Genomic DNA, 12,361 nt, shown 5'->3' on the forward strand with positions numbered 1-12,361 from the left:
AAGACCGCGTTTGTTGCACAATAATCGGCCCATCTATAAATAACTCGTAGCCGCGACCGGCCACGTACTCGTTGTTTACATGTTTTCAACGCCACCGCGCCGACTCGGTCGCGTTTCGGTCGCGTTTTGGTCGGACCGGAAGAGCGCGTTCGACGACAGGGAATCGATCGCTTCGATCCCTTCGATCCCTCCAATCGCTCCCCAGGGACGCCACCGGGAAAGAGCGACCACCTCGCTCCGGCGTTTTTATCGATTATCGATCACCGGATCGATACGTCGCAATGGGCGATTTAGTGCATTAATAAAAGACTGAACATCTTCTTTTATTTTATTTTATTTTTTATTATTTTTTTTTATATTTCTATAATGACCAGCAAATAACTCGAATATTATGCATCGGTACATCGATCGAAGTACTATATCATTTATTAATATTTCTCATCTCGCATTCGGAACGTCCGTTCCGTCTACGGAGACGGATTCGTTTCCCACTCGGCGCGTCGCGTGCGGCCACGCGATATTATTCGCGGGGCGTGTTTTCGAGCGAGCCCGAGTATTATGCACTTTTGCCCGACGGGGGGGGGGGGAGGAGGGGAGGGGTGCACGTGCATCGGCTGCGCCTCCTTACCGCGGGCCACGATATCGCCCGATTAAGCCGCCGGTCGCGCATTATGCAATTAGCGCGATTTATGCATCGCCGGGGTGATTCACGAGTAAATTCCTCCGTCTTTTCCGTATCTCGGTTTACCGACTGAGAGGCGCTACCTCTTTTCGGTGACACTTCCGCGTTTTCCGCTGCGACTGCTATCGACTTCCTTCCCTTCCCTCACGCATTACGTATTACTTCCGTCCACTTGATTTTTTCCTACGATTTATGTGCTTTTCTTATTTTTTTTTTCTCTCGACATAATGATATTAAAAAATCGTAGAAATGGTTTTTTTTTTTTTCGGGAAAATCGCCGCTCGTTTCGCTCGTCGGCGATTTTCTACTCGCCGGCGAGCGGCGCTATCAGCCTCGACGAAGAGAGAGCTACGAGTGCACGTATGCGCGCACGTACTTCGCTGATAAGAGCCCATCGAACTGGTTATCTACTCGTTTCGATAACTCGCATTCGCGTCATGGCCACGGCCCGAGCTAGGGGAGTCATTAGAAGGGAAGAGAAAGGAGAAAAAAAAACCTGCTGAGGGCGAGAGGGTTCGAGTTAATCCGCGATTAGTCGCAAGGAATCGAGGTAACTCGGGTTTATTAATTAGGAATCGAATTAATTTCGGATTGTTGGGTAATAAAGAAAATCGTTGTCGTGGTGGTGTCGCAGGGTTCGCGCCGTTCGTGGCGAACTGCGCACCAGGGGGGGTCGACTCGGTCCGTTTTTGCCGACTTAACGCGCCGTTAACGTCGCCTTTATCGCGGAGGTTGGCGGCCCCCGCGAGTCGGCCGCGTTTTAATACCTCCCGGGCGTGTCGTTGCACGGCGTTGCGCGGCAAAAACCTTCCCGGCACTTGGCCGGCCTCGTCTAGGAATGGGCTTAACACACCTGCCGCAACTGCGCATAATATTTTACAATCCCGTTACGCCCGACGTATCCCTCCAGGGGTTAAAATGGGTTAAACGGCCCTGTCGAACTAGCCGGGCTGTTTTAAGGTTAAGACGCGGCCCGATTTATCCGGAAAAAAATTGACTCGGACCCGTCCGTGCCGTATCCGTACCGTATCCGTGCCGTATCCGTGCCGTATCCGTGCAGCGTCCGTAATACTAGATACACATCCATCCAGGACATCGACACTAAAATGAATTTTCCGGCGATTTTCTCGATTTTAAACGAAGAAGAAAAATAGGAGAAGGCGCAAGGTTAATTCCTGAAATTTTCGAAACATTTTAATTGACTCCGTGGCATGAGGTGTGGCCGAGGGGGAGATTGAAATTTTCCAAGAGAAATTTGGAAGCGATTGGATTTTTTTTTTTTTTTTTTCATTGATTTTGGGATTTTTTGAGATGTCGCTTCCGTCAGTGCTCCGAGGCGAAAGGGACGGGTTCTAATCGGCTTGGATGGTTCTTTTCGACCAGTGCTCGGAATGGCTCGAGCCCGTCGACGATCGATGGGTCGATCCTCGAGCCTCGATTCCGCCTGCGGTTTCAATGGACGGGAGAGACGGTCCTCGGGCCTCGCGACGTGTCCTCGACTCCTCGAGTCGGTCCGCAGACAACAATGGCGCATCTATGACCTCTCACGCCCCACATACTCGGCGTGCACCGCGCGGCATGCCTACGTACGCGCGCGAGTACCTCGAGCCATGCCCCTTATCGGAGATAGGCGAAGGGAAAATATAAATTCACAGTGGTAGCGAAACGTGTTTCACTCGGCGGGGGCTTGAAACTCCTGAAAATTGGTCGGGAAAATTTTCCCACTCTCGGAACTTGATGGCCGATGAATTTTGCCATTTAATTTCCTGCATTAATTCACCACTACGTATGTTCAAATCGATCAAATGGGGACGACAATTTTTTTCCGCCCGTTACTGCACATTCACTGGTTAATTTGGCAGGTATTTTCATTTCTCTTTTTTTTCTTTTTTTCTTTTTAAGGTATGAAGCTCCACCGTGGTTATATATCTACGGTGGATATGATCGGAAAAATGGAGTTATAATTGCACTGCGGCAGAAATTTCAGAAATTGCGTTTAAACTTTTCCGTGATATTTTTCTTCCTCTCCGTGTTCCGGTGACGGTAAAGAAAATTTTGAGAAAGGTACTTTTCATGGCCTGGAGAGACGTTCGGGTGACGCTTTTGGGCGCTTTTAGATGCTTTTAGAGGATTTTCCACGGTCCCCAGGTAGGACGTCACGCTTTCCTGGAAGGAGACCTACCTGAGTCCCATCTCGTGCTCCGTTTTTCCCGTCGACTTTTCCGCCCTGGGTGCATCTCTTATACCTGAGGATCACGGGGGTCGGCCTTTGTTCGCCGACTTTCGTCCTCCGGTCCTTCCGCAGGGTCCCCGGGGAGCCGGTGGGGCCCTTTCTGAAAGGATTTCGCAACTGCGAATCGTTCCGGGCCCGAACATCTGTCCGAGAGGACAAGAGGGGTCCAAACCTGCACGAACACGCAAATCCGTGAACGCTTTTTTTTTCCTTTTTCCTTTTTTTCTTCCTCTCGCAGCGAAACTTCTCACGGTCGCACGTGTAAATTCGCGTGTCGTGCAAGAGGAACAATTTATTTTATTTTTATTTTTTTCAATTCATTGCTATTTTATAATTATATCCCTCATTAGTATCGTCACGTCAAAAATGAGTACCGGACTAGTTAATGACGTTTTGTGATAAATTGAGAATAATTGAAAATCATAATCAATAAAAATTCTTTGTCACTTGGAAGTTTCACCGTTAGTGTTTGTGGCTATTAACCGATTAATTGTTTCATTTATTTTTTTTTCTTCGAGAAAATTAAACCCGTCGAAATTCCGAGTTACGGCAGATGTTGGTCGCCTCTTTTTCTCTCTCTCTCCCTCCCCCGTTCGCTTCGATCCTCCTTGACCGTTGAGAATCGCCATTATGCAGTGCGACATTCCTCGCCCACGCTTCTTTAAATAATTCCTCGGCGATCCTTTCCGCGTACGTTCGTTCCGGAAAGTCGTAACGTCGACTCGGAGGTGGTTGGATGTCGTGTGGGACGGCCGAGTCGGGCGAGCCTCGAGGAAACGCGAAAAGAGGAATCGTTAATAACGCCGTAAAGAGTCGGCGGGCTCCTTTGACGACGAGGCTGGAATTATTTTCACGCAGCCCGTTATATCCGTTTAGGAAGGGGACGTCACTCTCCTCCGACGAGGAAGAGGTTTCTTCGAGGAAAAATGCAAAACGAGGCGGCACCTTCGGCCGTCCTCCGTGACCGGTACCAAATTGTCTTCCCGATAGCAGCCTCCCCCCCCTTGTACCCGGGATTTAATTAATTAATCTCAAAGATCAGATTTATCACCGGGAAATTTGGAATTTTACCCTATCCCTTCACGGTAAGGTTTTCGACTCGCGGTACACCGAGAAAAAAAAAAAAGTCATTTAACCAAGGAAATATTAGGTTAATTCCAGGATTAATTATTTGACAGAAATTCATGTAAATTGTCATTATTCCGATGACACGGGATCGTGTCGCTCCTACTCCACGTGGGAAGAAAAATACGGAATTCGTTGTTATTTCGTTATCGCGGGGGTTTTCGCCGGTTTTCCAAGAGGGTCCCTCGATCGCGGCGAATGCTCGCCTTTGTAACGCGATAACGCCCACAGTGGCGGGCTGTCATTCGATCAGCTGTTTCCACACGGCGGCCGGCCCCAGTTTGCGTCGCTTACTTTTTACAGCTGTCACCCCGCCGCGCGGTACGTGCCGCACTGACCGCAATTGATTTACCGCGATCTAGACCTCTCTCCCATACTTTGGTCGATTAGGAAGGTGTCGCCTTCGCGGGGGGTCAAGATCCCCGAATCTGCGGTTCCCCGGCGGGATCGGGGATCCTCGAGGTACCCCCGGAAACGGGCATCCCTCGGGATATCAAGGCCACTTCCGGTCGGGTCGCAGTTGACCGTCGGCGGGTCCGAGGGCAAGTGCACCTGCGTACGTGCCGGGTACCTCGTGCAGGAATGTAAACGACACACGATGTGGCGTCTCCTCTGACGTCATCCGACTAAATATATATATGTATATTCTCCCCCGTTCCCGATTCAATTCCCGTTTCCTCTCCGGGCTCCTCTCGGGACTGGTAAAAATAACACGTATGCAAATAAAGTTGCGTCCACGTAGTGACAATATCGAAGAAAATTTGCGGAAGAAACGCGGCAGTCGCTCGCGACGTGCTACCTATTTCCCAAAAGGGTTAGGGGGGGCCTCGGCTCTCGATCAGCTGATCCGGGTACGGAGACGACCAATGGGTACCTGTCCGAGAATGCGTATGTTTCCGTTGACACGCGTGTCCCGGTATTTTTATAACATAGACGGAAAAAGGCAGGAGATATTTCGACGGCGCGTTTTATTTTGAAATCGCGTCGCGGGTATTTTTATCCGAGGGGAGCGAAGGGGTCGCGCCTCGGCTCTCGATCAGCTGATCTCTCCGGGTACGGAGGCGCGCGCGACGGGTGTTTCCTCAGGAACGTATATTTTTTCCTTCTTTCAAACCCGTCCACGTATTTTTATAACGTCGAGGGGAAAGGGGGGGGGAGATACTTTAAAGGCGCGTTTCAATTAAAAATCGCGACGTGGGTATCTTTTTCCGAAAAACCGCGGAGAAGTCGCGCCGCCGCTCTCGATCGGTTGATGCCGGGGGTTCCGTCGACGACGTTAAATCCAGCAGTTCCTCCTACGGGGGTCCAGCTTGGATCAAGTTATTTGCGGTCCGACCGAGCGACGAATTCCGAACGGGGGGATGGCCGCTCGTGTCGCGCAGGTTCGATCGCAATCCCGATCGAGTCGCCCCGTCGAGGTCTGCTGGCGACAGCTTCGTTTGTCGAGGGGCCCCCCTCGCCCCGTCGCCCCCGCCTCTTCTTTTGGATACTCTCGGCCCACCCCCCGCAGTCTGCCTCCGGGATTTCCTCTCCTCGTGCCGACCCCCCCATCTCCCCCTCGGGTTATCTCTCTCTTTCTTTCTCTGCCCATCTCCCCCCGGTGCTCCTTGAGATTCTAAAGGGATCCTTTTGCCGGCTCTCTTCCGGCTCGACGACCCCGACATGTCCGGCCGGCGAATAGGAACACTGACCCCTCCCCCCGGCTTCGTCCTTTCTCATCCTCGCATCGACTCTTAGCTTCCTCTCCTTATCGGTGGAATTTCATTCTATTTCTGAAATCCGTAATTCATGCTTCATTGAGAGTTGCGCCGATAACGTTGACCTTTGCCGAGCGGGTCGGAGGTCATCGCGGGGGGTGGCGTCCCGGGATCGACTGTGGTCCCGAGAGGGGGGCGAGGCGGGGGGTCGCGCGCGAAAGGCGGAAGACGGGACGCGCCACGTGCCGCTGACGTGTTCCTCTCGCTCGCTCCGGCAACGTCGCAACGCTCCTCTCGGGGGGTTACCCTGGATGGGGCGGGGGTGCCTACCGCCCCCGGGCATTTGGGGGGACGGAGGGCCTGGGCGCGTCGACCGAACCTGACCTTGAGAGCCGAACGGGGCGGCAACGCTGCGTTTTTCCTCCCCGTAAACTTTCCCTCGTTTGGTTCGGGGCCGGCCCGCCTGGGGGTCGCCTCGTCCTTCTCTATCCTACCTGCGGGCCCATCGCGCCGTCTCTCTCGCACTCGTTGGAGCGCGCCCGGTCAACCTTTTCGCGGTCGCGTACAGGTGAGCGGCACCGGTCGATGTTTATGATCGCCTTGAGACGGTGTCCTCTCGTCTACTGGGTTAAGGGGGGCTGGAGAAATTCGACCAGGATTCCAGGGGAGCTTTGTGCATCGAGGTCGAGCGAAAATGGCTTGGCGCGAGACTCCACCGAGTTTTCCCGAGGTCGTCGGGAATCTTCGACCGGGCGTCGGCGGCGGGACTTTATCTCCCGAGGTTACGAGAAATTGGAGCGGTTTTACCATGAGGCCGGAGAATCGGGACCGGTCGTGGGCACCGTGATTTATTGGCGCACTCGGCGTGTCTCTCCGCCGATAGCCAAAAGTCCCGGCTCCTTATCATCTCGCGCACGTAACGAGCTTAATGGAAGGTCGACGAGGGATACCACGGGACGCGGTTTAAGGTTATGTGCGGACCAGCTAGCGCGATACTACGCTACCGGGGCGGAGATCGGCGAGGAAAGGTTAAGCGTTACGTAACCGGCCGCGTATATGGTTATCGTGCCAAGAATGCGCCGGTCGATTCGCACGCGCGAGCACGCTTCTCGCTCGCTCCTTTTCAGGTTATGTTCGGCCGCCGCCGCCGCGTCGCCGGGAATCGAATCTCTCCCCCTCGGTCCCGGCCGGAAGCGAAGCGCGAACGTGACCGAGGAATTTCACCTTTTTTCACTTTCTTCCCTCGACCTTAAAAAAAAATAAATAAAATAAAAGGAAAATAAAATAAAAATTACGAGAGACATTGGCATGGGGAGCGAAAAAGACGGAACGCTCTCTCATAATCGGCCCGATTGGTCGAAAGGTCCCGGCTTAACCCGAGTGATCTCCGCACTCGCGCCGTGCGCAGGCGCGTATCTAATCGCTGGATTCCGCGGGCCACGTGCGGTCGAGATGACGAAAAGCAGGAGAAAAGGAAAGAAATTAAAGGAACGGCGATTTTCGCCCCGCGGTTTAATTCGGTGAGTTAATCGGTTTGGGGAGGGGGCGGTTGCCGAGCGCCGCGACGCGGTCTTTTTTTTTTTTTCGCCGGCGACGCGGGGCGGCCGCGACTCACAGCTGATACGCGGGCGGAGATAGCAACGCGAGCAAGGCGGCGGCGGCGGCGGCGGAGGTACCGGTAACAGCCAGCTGAGTGGCGCCAGCCATCAGCTGTTGGTGACTCACGCGACCGTCGAGCTTGAGCGGCCCGACCACCGACACTCTTACGGCCTCCCGCACTCGCGCGCAGCGAGGCCCCGTATGCGAACGCGGCCGCGCTACCCGCGCGAGTGGGAGTGCCGCGAGCGCGCGGCAGCGCGCCCGCAAGAGCCGGCGAGCCGGCCAGGGAGCGAGTGAGAGGGCGCGCGCCGCGACCGCGCGGGAGCGAGAGAGAGGGGAGACGGCATCGATGCGGGCCAACGGGGGACGAGCTCGCGAGGCGCGACGGCGGGTCGCGCTGTCTCCCTCCCACCCGCGGCCGCCGCGTAGCTCCGTCCCTCTCGCTCGCGAGACCCGCAGGGGAGGCGGATCTCGGGGTTTGCCGGTAGACTCAGTCGGAGGCGCCTATGTCGACGCGCTCGCACCAACTCCCACGCGGACCGTCGTCGGCGGGTACCCCGAGTCTCCCCCGACCCCCTCCTCCACGTAATCGGCGAAACGGGCAACGCTAATCGATCGATCGGACGACTTTCCTCGACGAGGTGTGACGCTCTTCCCTCTCTTTTCCCGGCCTCTCGATCTCTCTGCCGACCTCTCGACGCCCTCCTTCGTAGGCGCGATTCGCTCTAATTTCGGAACGTGACTCCTTGGATCTTTTTCAAGTGCGGTGATTCAGCGCTTTCCTCCCTTTTAACGTGGTGATCGGCCGATCGGGCTCTTTCGTCAGAGAGGACTGCTCGGTTTCCGTTTCCGGGGATACGTCGAGGTTTCCCTATCGCCGGCTCCTCCCAGCATCCGGCGCCGAGGACGGGCTCGAGGTTCAAGGTCCGCGCGACCCACCCTCGCCGGGGCATCCGGTGCATCCGGCGCGTCGGACGGACTAGGAGAGAGAGAGAGAGAGACGCAGACGGTGGAACCCGTAGAGGGGAACGAGGGAGAGACGGAGATGCATCCGCTAACGCACTCTTTATTGATCCTCGCGCCGACCGGGTTAGGCTAGGTCAGCGTCGGCGGCGCGTCCGTAAACACCGCGAGGCCTATGGACCGCGCGGAAATTCCGCATCCGAATGATCCCGATGAAGATCGACCGTGACTTTGTTTCCCGCGATCCTTAATTCTCGATGGAAATTTTAGAAGAAAATTCGACGAATGAAAATCTCCCGGACCCTCCACTCGGTTTTTTTTCCCTTTTGGATACTGACCTTGCCTCCGAATTTTTTTTTTTTCCCGTCAACCATCTTCCTACATTTGGCAATTTCCGCTCGCTGGTGGGGGAGGGAAGTCGGGGGTGGGTGCCACCTACGCCGACCCAGTTCCCTCCGCGACTCGGATCCGGCCGAGCTCTCTCGGCGGGCATCCGGCGAGCGGGGCTCTGACGTCACGGCAACCGGCCGGCGGCGCACCAGCTGATCCGCTATAGCCACGCGGCCTCGCGACCGGCGCCTAGCGCGGATTGAACCGTGGAACGCGCGAAACGCGCCGGCCCCGCTGCGGGGGACGGGGGGGTACCACCTAGCGATACGTGGGGTATATCTCCGCTTTAAATCGCGCCCGGATATCGAAACGCGCGATCGGGGAAGACGTGCCATTAGCATTTGTCATACTCTCTGACCTACATATCGATAATCGACTCGCGCGAATGTTTCGCACGGCGGACGGCAATTGCCAAGCAATCGGGATCGGTTTTCCTACGTTCCTGCCTGGCCTTTCCCCGATACGCGAATAAACATTCCGACATATTGACTCACGTCATAGTTATGTTCGCCACTGAAGTTTCGCTACCTTGACGATATACCTATTTAATTCTTATCATTGCCATTTAATCGTCACTGTCGAGGATTATTGCGTCGACCGAGTTTTCAGGTAATATCTTATTACCTTTAAGGGAGAAAAAAAAAAGTGTTAGTCGTGGGCCGACGCGATACGATGATTTTTATTTTGTATCGGATGCGCGGGTGTTTATGCGGTGCACTGTACAGTAGGTGAGGGAGCGGGGCACCTTAGGGCGGCGTGTTTGAGGAGGGCGAGGGGGGCGACCGCATCGCCCGGTCACGTGGGGCGCGCGCGTACGCATATCCCACGTCCCGACAAATTCGGTGCGACGTCGCCCGACGGATCGACGCGTCGGGGCGGCCATTAATGATTCACGGGGGCGGGGGCGACCAAGGGGCGCGGGCGCTCGTGTGAGAGAAAGTCGCGTATTCGACCCGACAGGTCGGACGGCCAATGAATCGCCTCTGCCGGGATGGAAACCTCGCGTGGCGAACGAAACGAGAGCACTTTTCTTTATTTTTTTTTTCCCTCTCCCCCCTCTGATTCGACGTTATCTCTCCTTTCGCGGTGGATGATACGTGGGAAGGCTCTTCCTATTTTTCAATATTTATTATATATATTATTCACTTCATTTTAATATTCGCGAAGTTTCATTGTATGAGATAGGGTAGATAAAGAGCATGATTTCGTTGAAATAAAAAGAAATCGTGATTTTTAAAAATCAAAATCAGGTATTTACGATCGGCGATTTCAATGAAATGATTTAAATCACCTCAATCCTGGGATGAACTCGTGAAACTGGACTTTAGGGTGGCATCGACTCGTCGAAAAAATTCCTGGCATCGACCATCCGGGAATTTTACAGAGTTCGGCGTCGCGGACCTTGGACGACGCTTCCCACGGACCGGAGAGACGTCGTCCAAGCGAAATTCGACGACTACCGTCCAGGAAGGAGGGAAACTTGCCTCGCGACGCTCCCGCGGTGTCCGCAGAGACGTGTTTTTTTTTTTCCGGTTTTTATATATATATTTTTTCTTTTTTACTTCCGCGGGAAAGGGCGCACGGAAAACGAGCGCGCCTAGGCGACGCCGTTTTCCCTGGGCACCGTTTATCTCGGCACTTCTGATTGCGATAGGCGAGACACCTGACACGTCGCGAACGTTGCCCGAGTGATTTACTCGAAAGTCGGAGCACTTTCTCACGGACTAGTTCCACGGGGGGGACTATCTTCGCAACAGTTGTCGCCGCTCGGGCCCCGACACGGCGATTGCATGTCGCCTCGTTTATCACGCGTGCACGACGCTCGACGTCTAAGTGCGCCGCCGAGCGGCCGGCTCTCGATTAATTTCCCCGCTCGAATATCGCGAAGACGACAAGTGCCGTTCGGCTTGAATTTCGTCGCTAATCGAGGCGCCCCGGTCTCTTCCCCTCGGTCCCGCGAAATTCGATGCAATTCCCTTCCGCGGTCACCCGATAGCGGAAGACAAATATTCCGCGTATACGCGACTTCGTCTACGTGAAATCGAACTCCTACTCCGCATATGTCGGGTCTCTCCTTTTTTTTTTTTTATTTCAAATTCTTCACGCCGTCGTCGAATTCCAGCTAGTAACGCAAATACCAACGGACGGACTTTAGGCTCTTCGGGGGAGTTCCTCATTCCTCTCTTCGATGTCTATTTAATTCTCGCCTAATTACCATGCTTATTTCGGGGACAGATACATTTTTTTTTTTTTTTTTAATGAAATTCCACGAGCATCGCGTTTCTCCTTAGGGCCTCCGGAATTTTCATACTTCTCCCGGTACCTGGAATATTGAAATCAAGGGTCACCTGACTACGCACGAGTCTCCATATGGATCGTCTCTCTCGCCCTCGACGAAACCCCGTCTCTCTCTATCTCTCTCTCCCCGGTTCTTTCCTCCCGGCGTGGCGCGCGCCTCGTGACTCAGCCCTGCGGAGCGCGCGGGGCTTCCTCTCTATTTTCGTGACGAGTCCGCGTACCTCCGCGCGCGCGCGCGGCGTCATTACGTAAGCCGAGTCGATCCGAGTGGGGCCGAGTGGGGCCGAGTCGATCCGAGCCAGGCCGAGTCGGGCCGAGAAGCGCGCGCGCTAATCGCGGGACCTCCGCTTGGTGGTTGCAGCGCCAGCGAGATCGCGGAGGAGAGCCCTGCGGCCACGAGCGCGGTCGAAGTCGCGGAGGCCGTCGAGCACCAGCAGCCGCATCACGAGGACCCGCAGCAGCAGCAGCGCGCGGAGCCGCAGCCGCAGCTGGCGCAGCAGACGACGAAGCAGAGCCACGTGGTCGGCGGCAGCGGCGGCGGCGCGGCGGCCTGCCGCGCGGCCAATCAGGGCCTCGCTCTAGTCGGCGTAGCGCTCGCCGGCAACGCCGGCCCCGTCAATCACGGCAACGCCGCACCGAGCGTCGGCCGAGTCACGCCGCGCAGCCACATGGAGCAGGAGAAGCGGATACGGCGAGAGATCGCCAATAGCAACGAGCGCCGCCGCATGCAGAGCATCAATGCGGGCTTCCAGTCGCTGCGCACGCTCTTGCCGCACCACGAGGGCGAGAAACTCTCCAAGGTGAGTGCCCTTTCCCTTATCCGGGCCGTATAAGCGCCCTGGACCCACCCGCTCCCGACGCCGTCCACTCTTGTCGAATGTTTGACGTTTGGGTTCTTAAAAAAAAAAAAAAAAAAAAAGTTCACTTTTGCTCTTTGGACGCGACCCTCGGTAGGCGGTTCGGGAGCGGATGGGTCGACGACTCGCGGCCGCCACGATAGCCTCGTCCACGTGCCCGGCGGCGGCCCGCAGTCGACCGCGACCTTCGGGTAGAGCGTCGCGCCAAGTACTACGCCAAGGGTCCCGAGCGATCCTCCGGACCCACTGTCCGGGAACGACCTCGGCCCTCTCGTGCACGGGGTGACGTGCGTACACACGGTTCCCTTTTATGCCGCCCCCTGGCACGGGAGGGGTCCAGGTCACGAATTGAAATCCTCGCACGTATTCAGAGAAACCGACGGAAGGTGCGCCACGTCGCCCCGGCTCTTTGCCGGCGCCCCGGTTGGCCGCATCCACGTGGGGGATGCACATGGATTTTTTTACGTATACGCGAATATACATACACTTGGGCGTGTGCGTACACGCGATAGAGCGG

The 12,361-nt window shown here is 55.5% G+C and overlaps 1 protein-coding gene across 1 annotated transcript in view; it reads left to right on the forward strand.

The window, feature by feature from the left end:
• LOC105700561 (helix-loop-helix protein 11) overlaps nucleotides 1-12,361 on the forward strand; it is a 106,634-nt gene that overhangs the window by 3,976 nt on the left and 90,297 nt on the right. The window contains exon 2 of the mRNA XM_012426508.1: nucleotides 11,349-11,787. Within this exon, the coding sequence (XP_012281931.1) occupies nucleotides 11,349-11,787 (439 nt within the window). The remainder of the gene's footprint in view (nucleotides 1-11,348; nucleotides 11,788-12,361) is intronic.

Source organism: Orussus abietinus, unplaced genomic scaffold, assembly GCF_000612105.2.
Source record: "Orussus abietinus isolate OABI.00-Male unplaced genomic scaffold, Oabi_2.0 scaffold2, whole genome shotgun sequence".
In the NCBI taxonomy this organism is placed as follows: Eukaryota; Metazoa; Arthropoda; class Insecta; order Hymenoptera; family Orussidae; genus Orussus; species Orussus abietinus.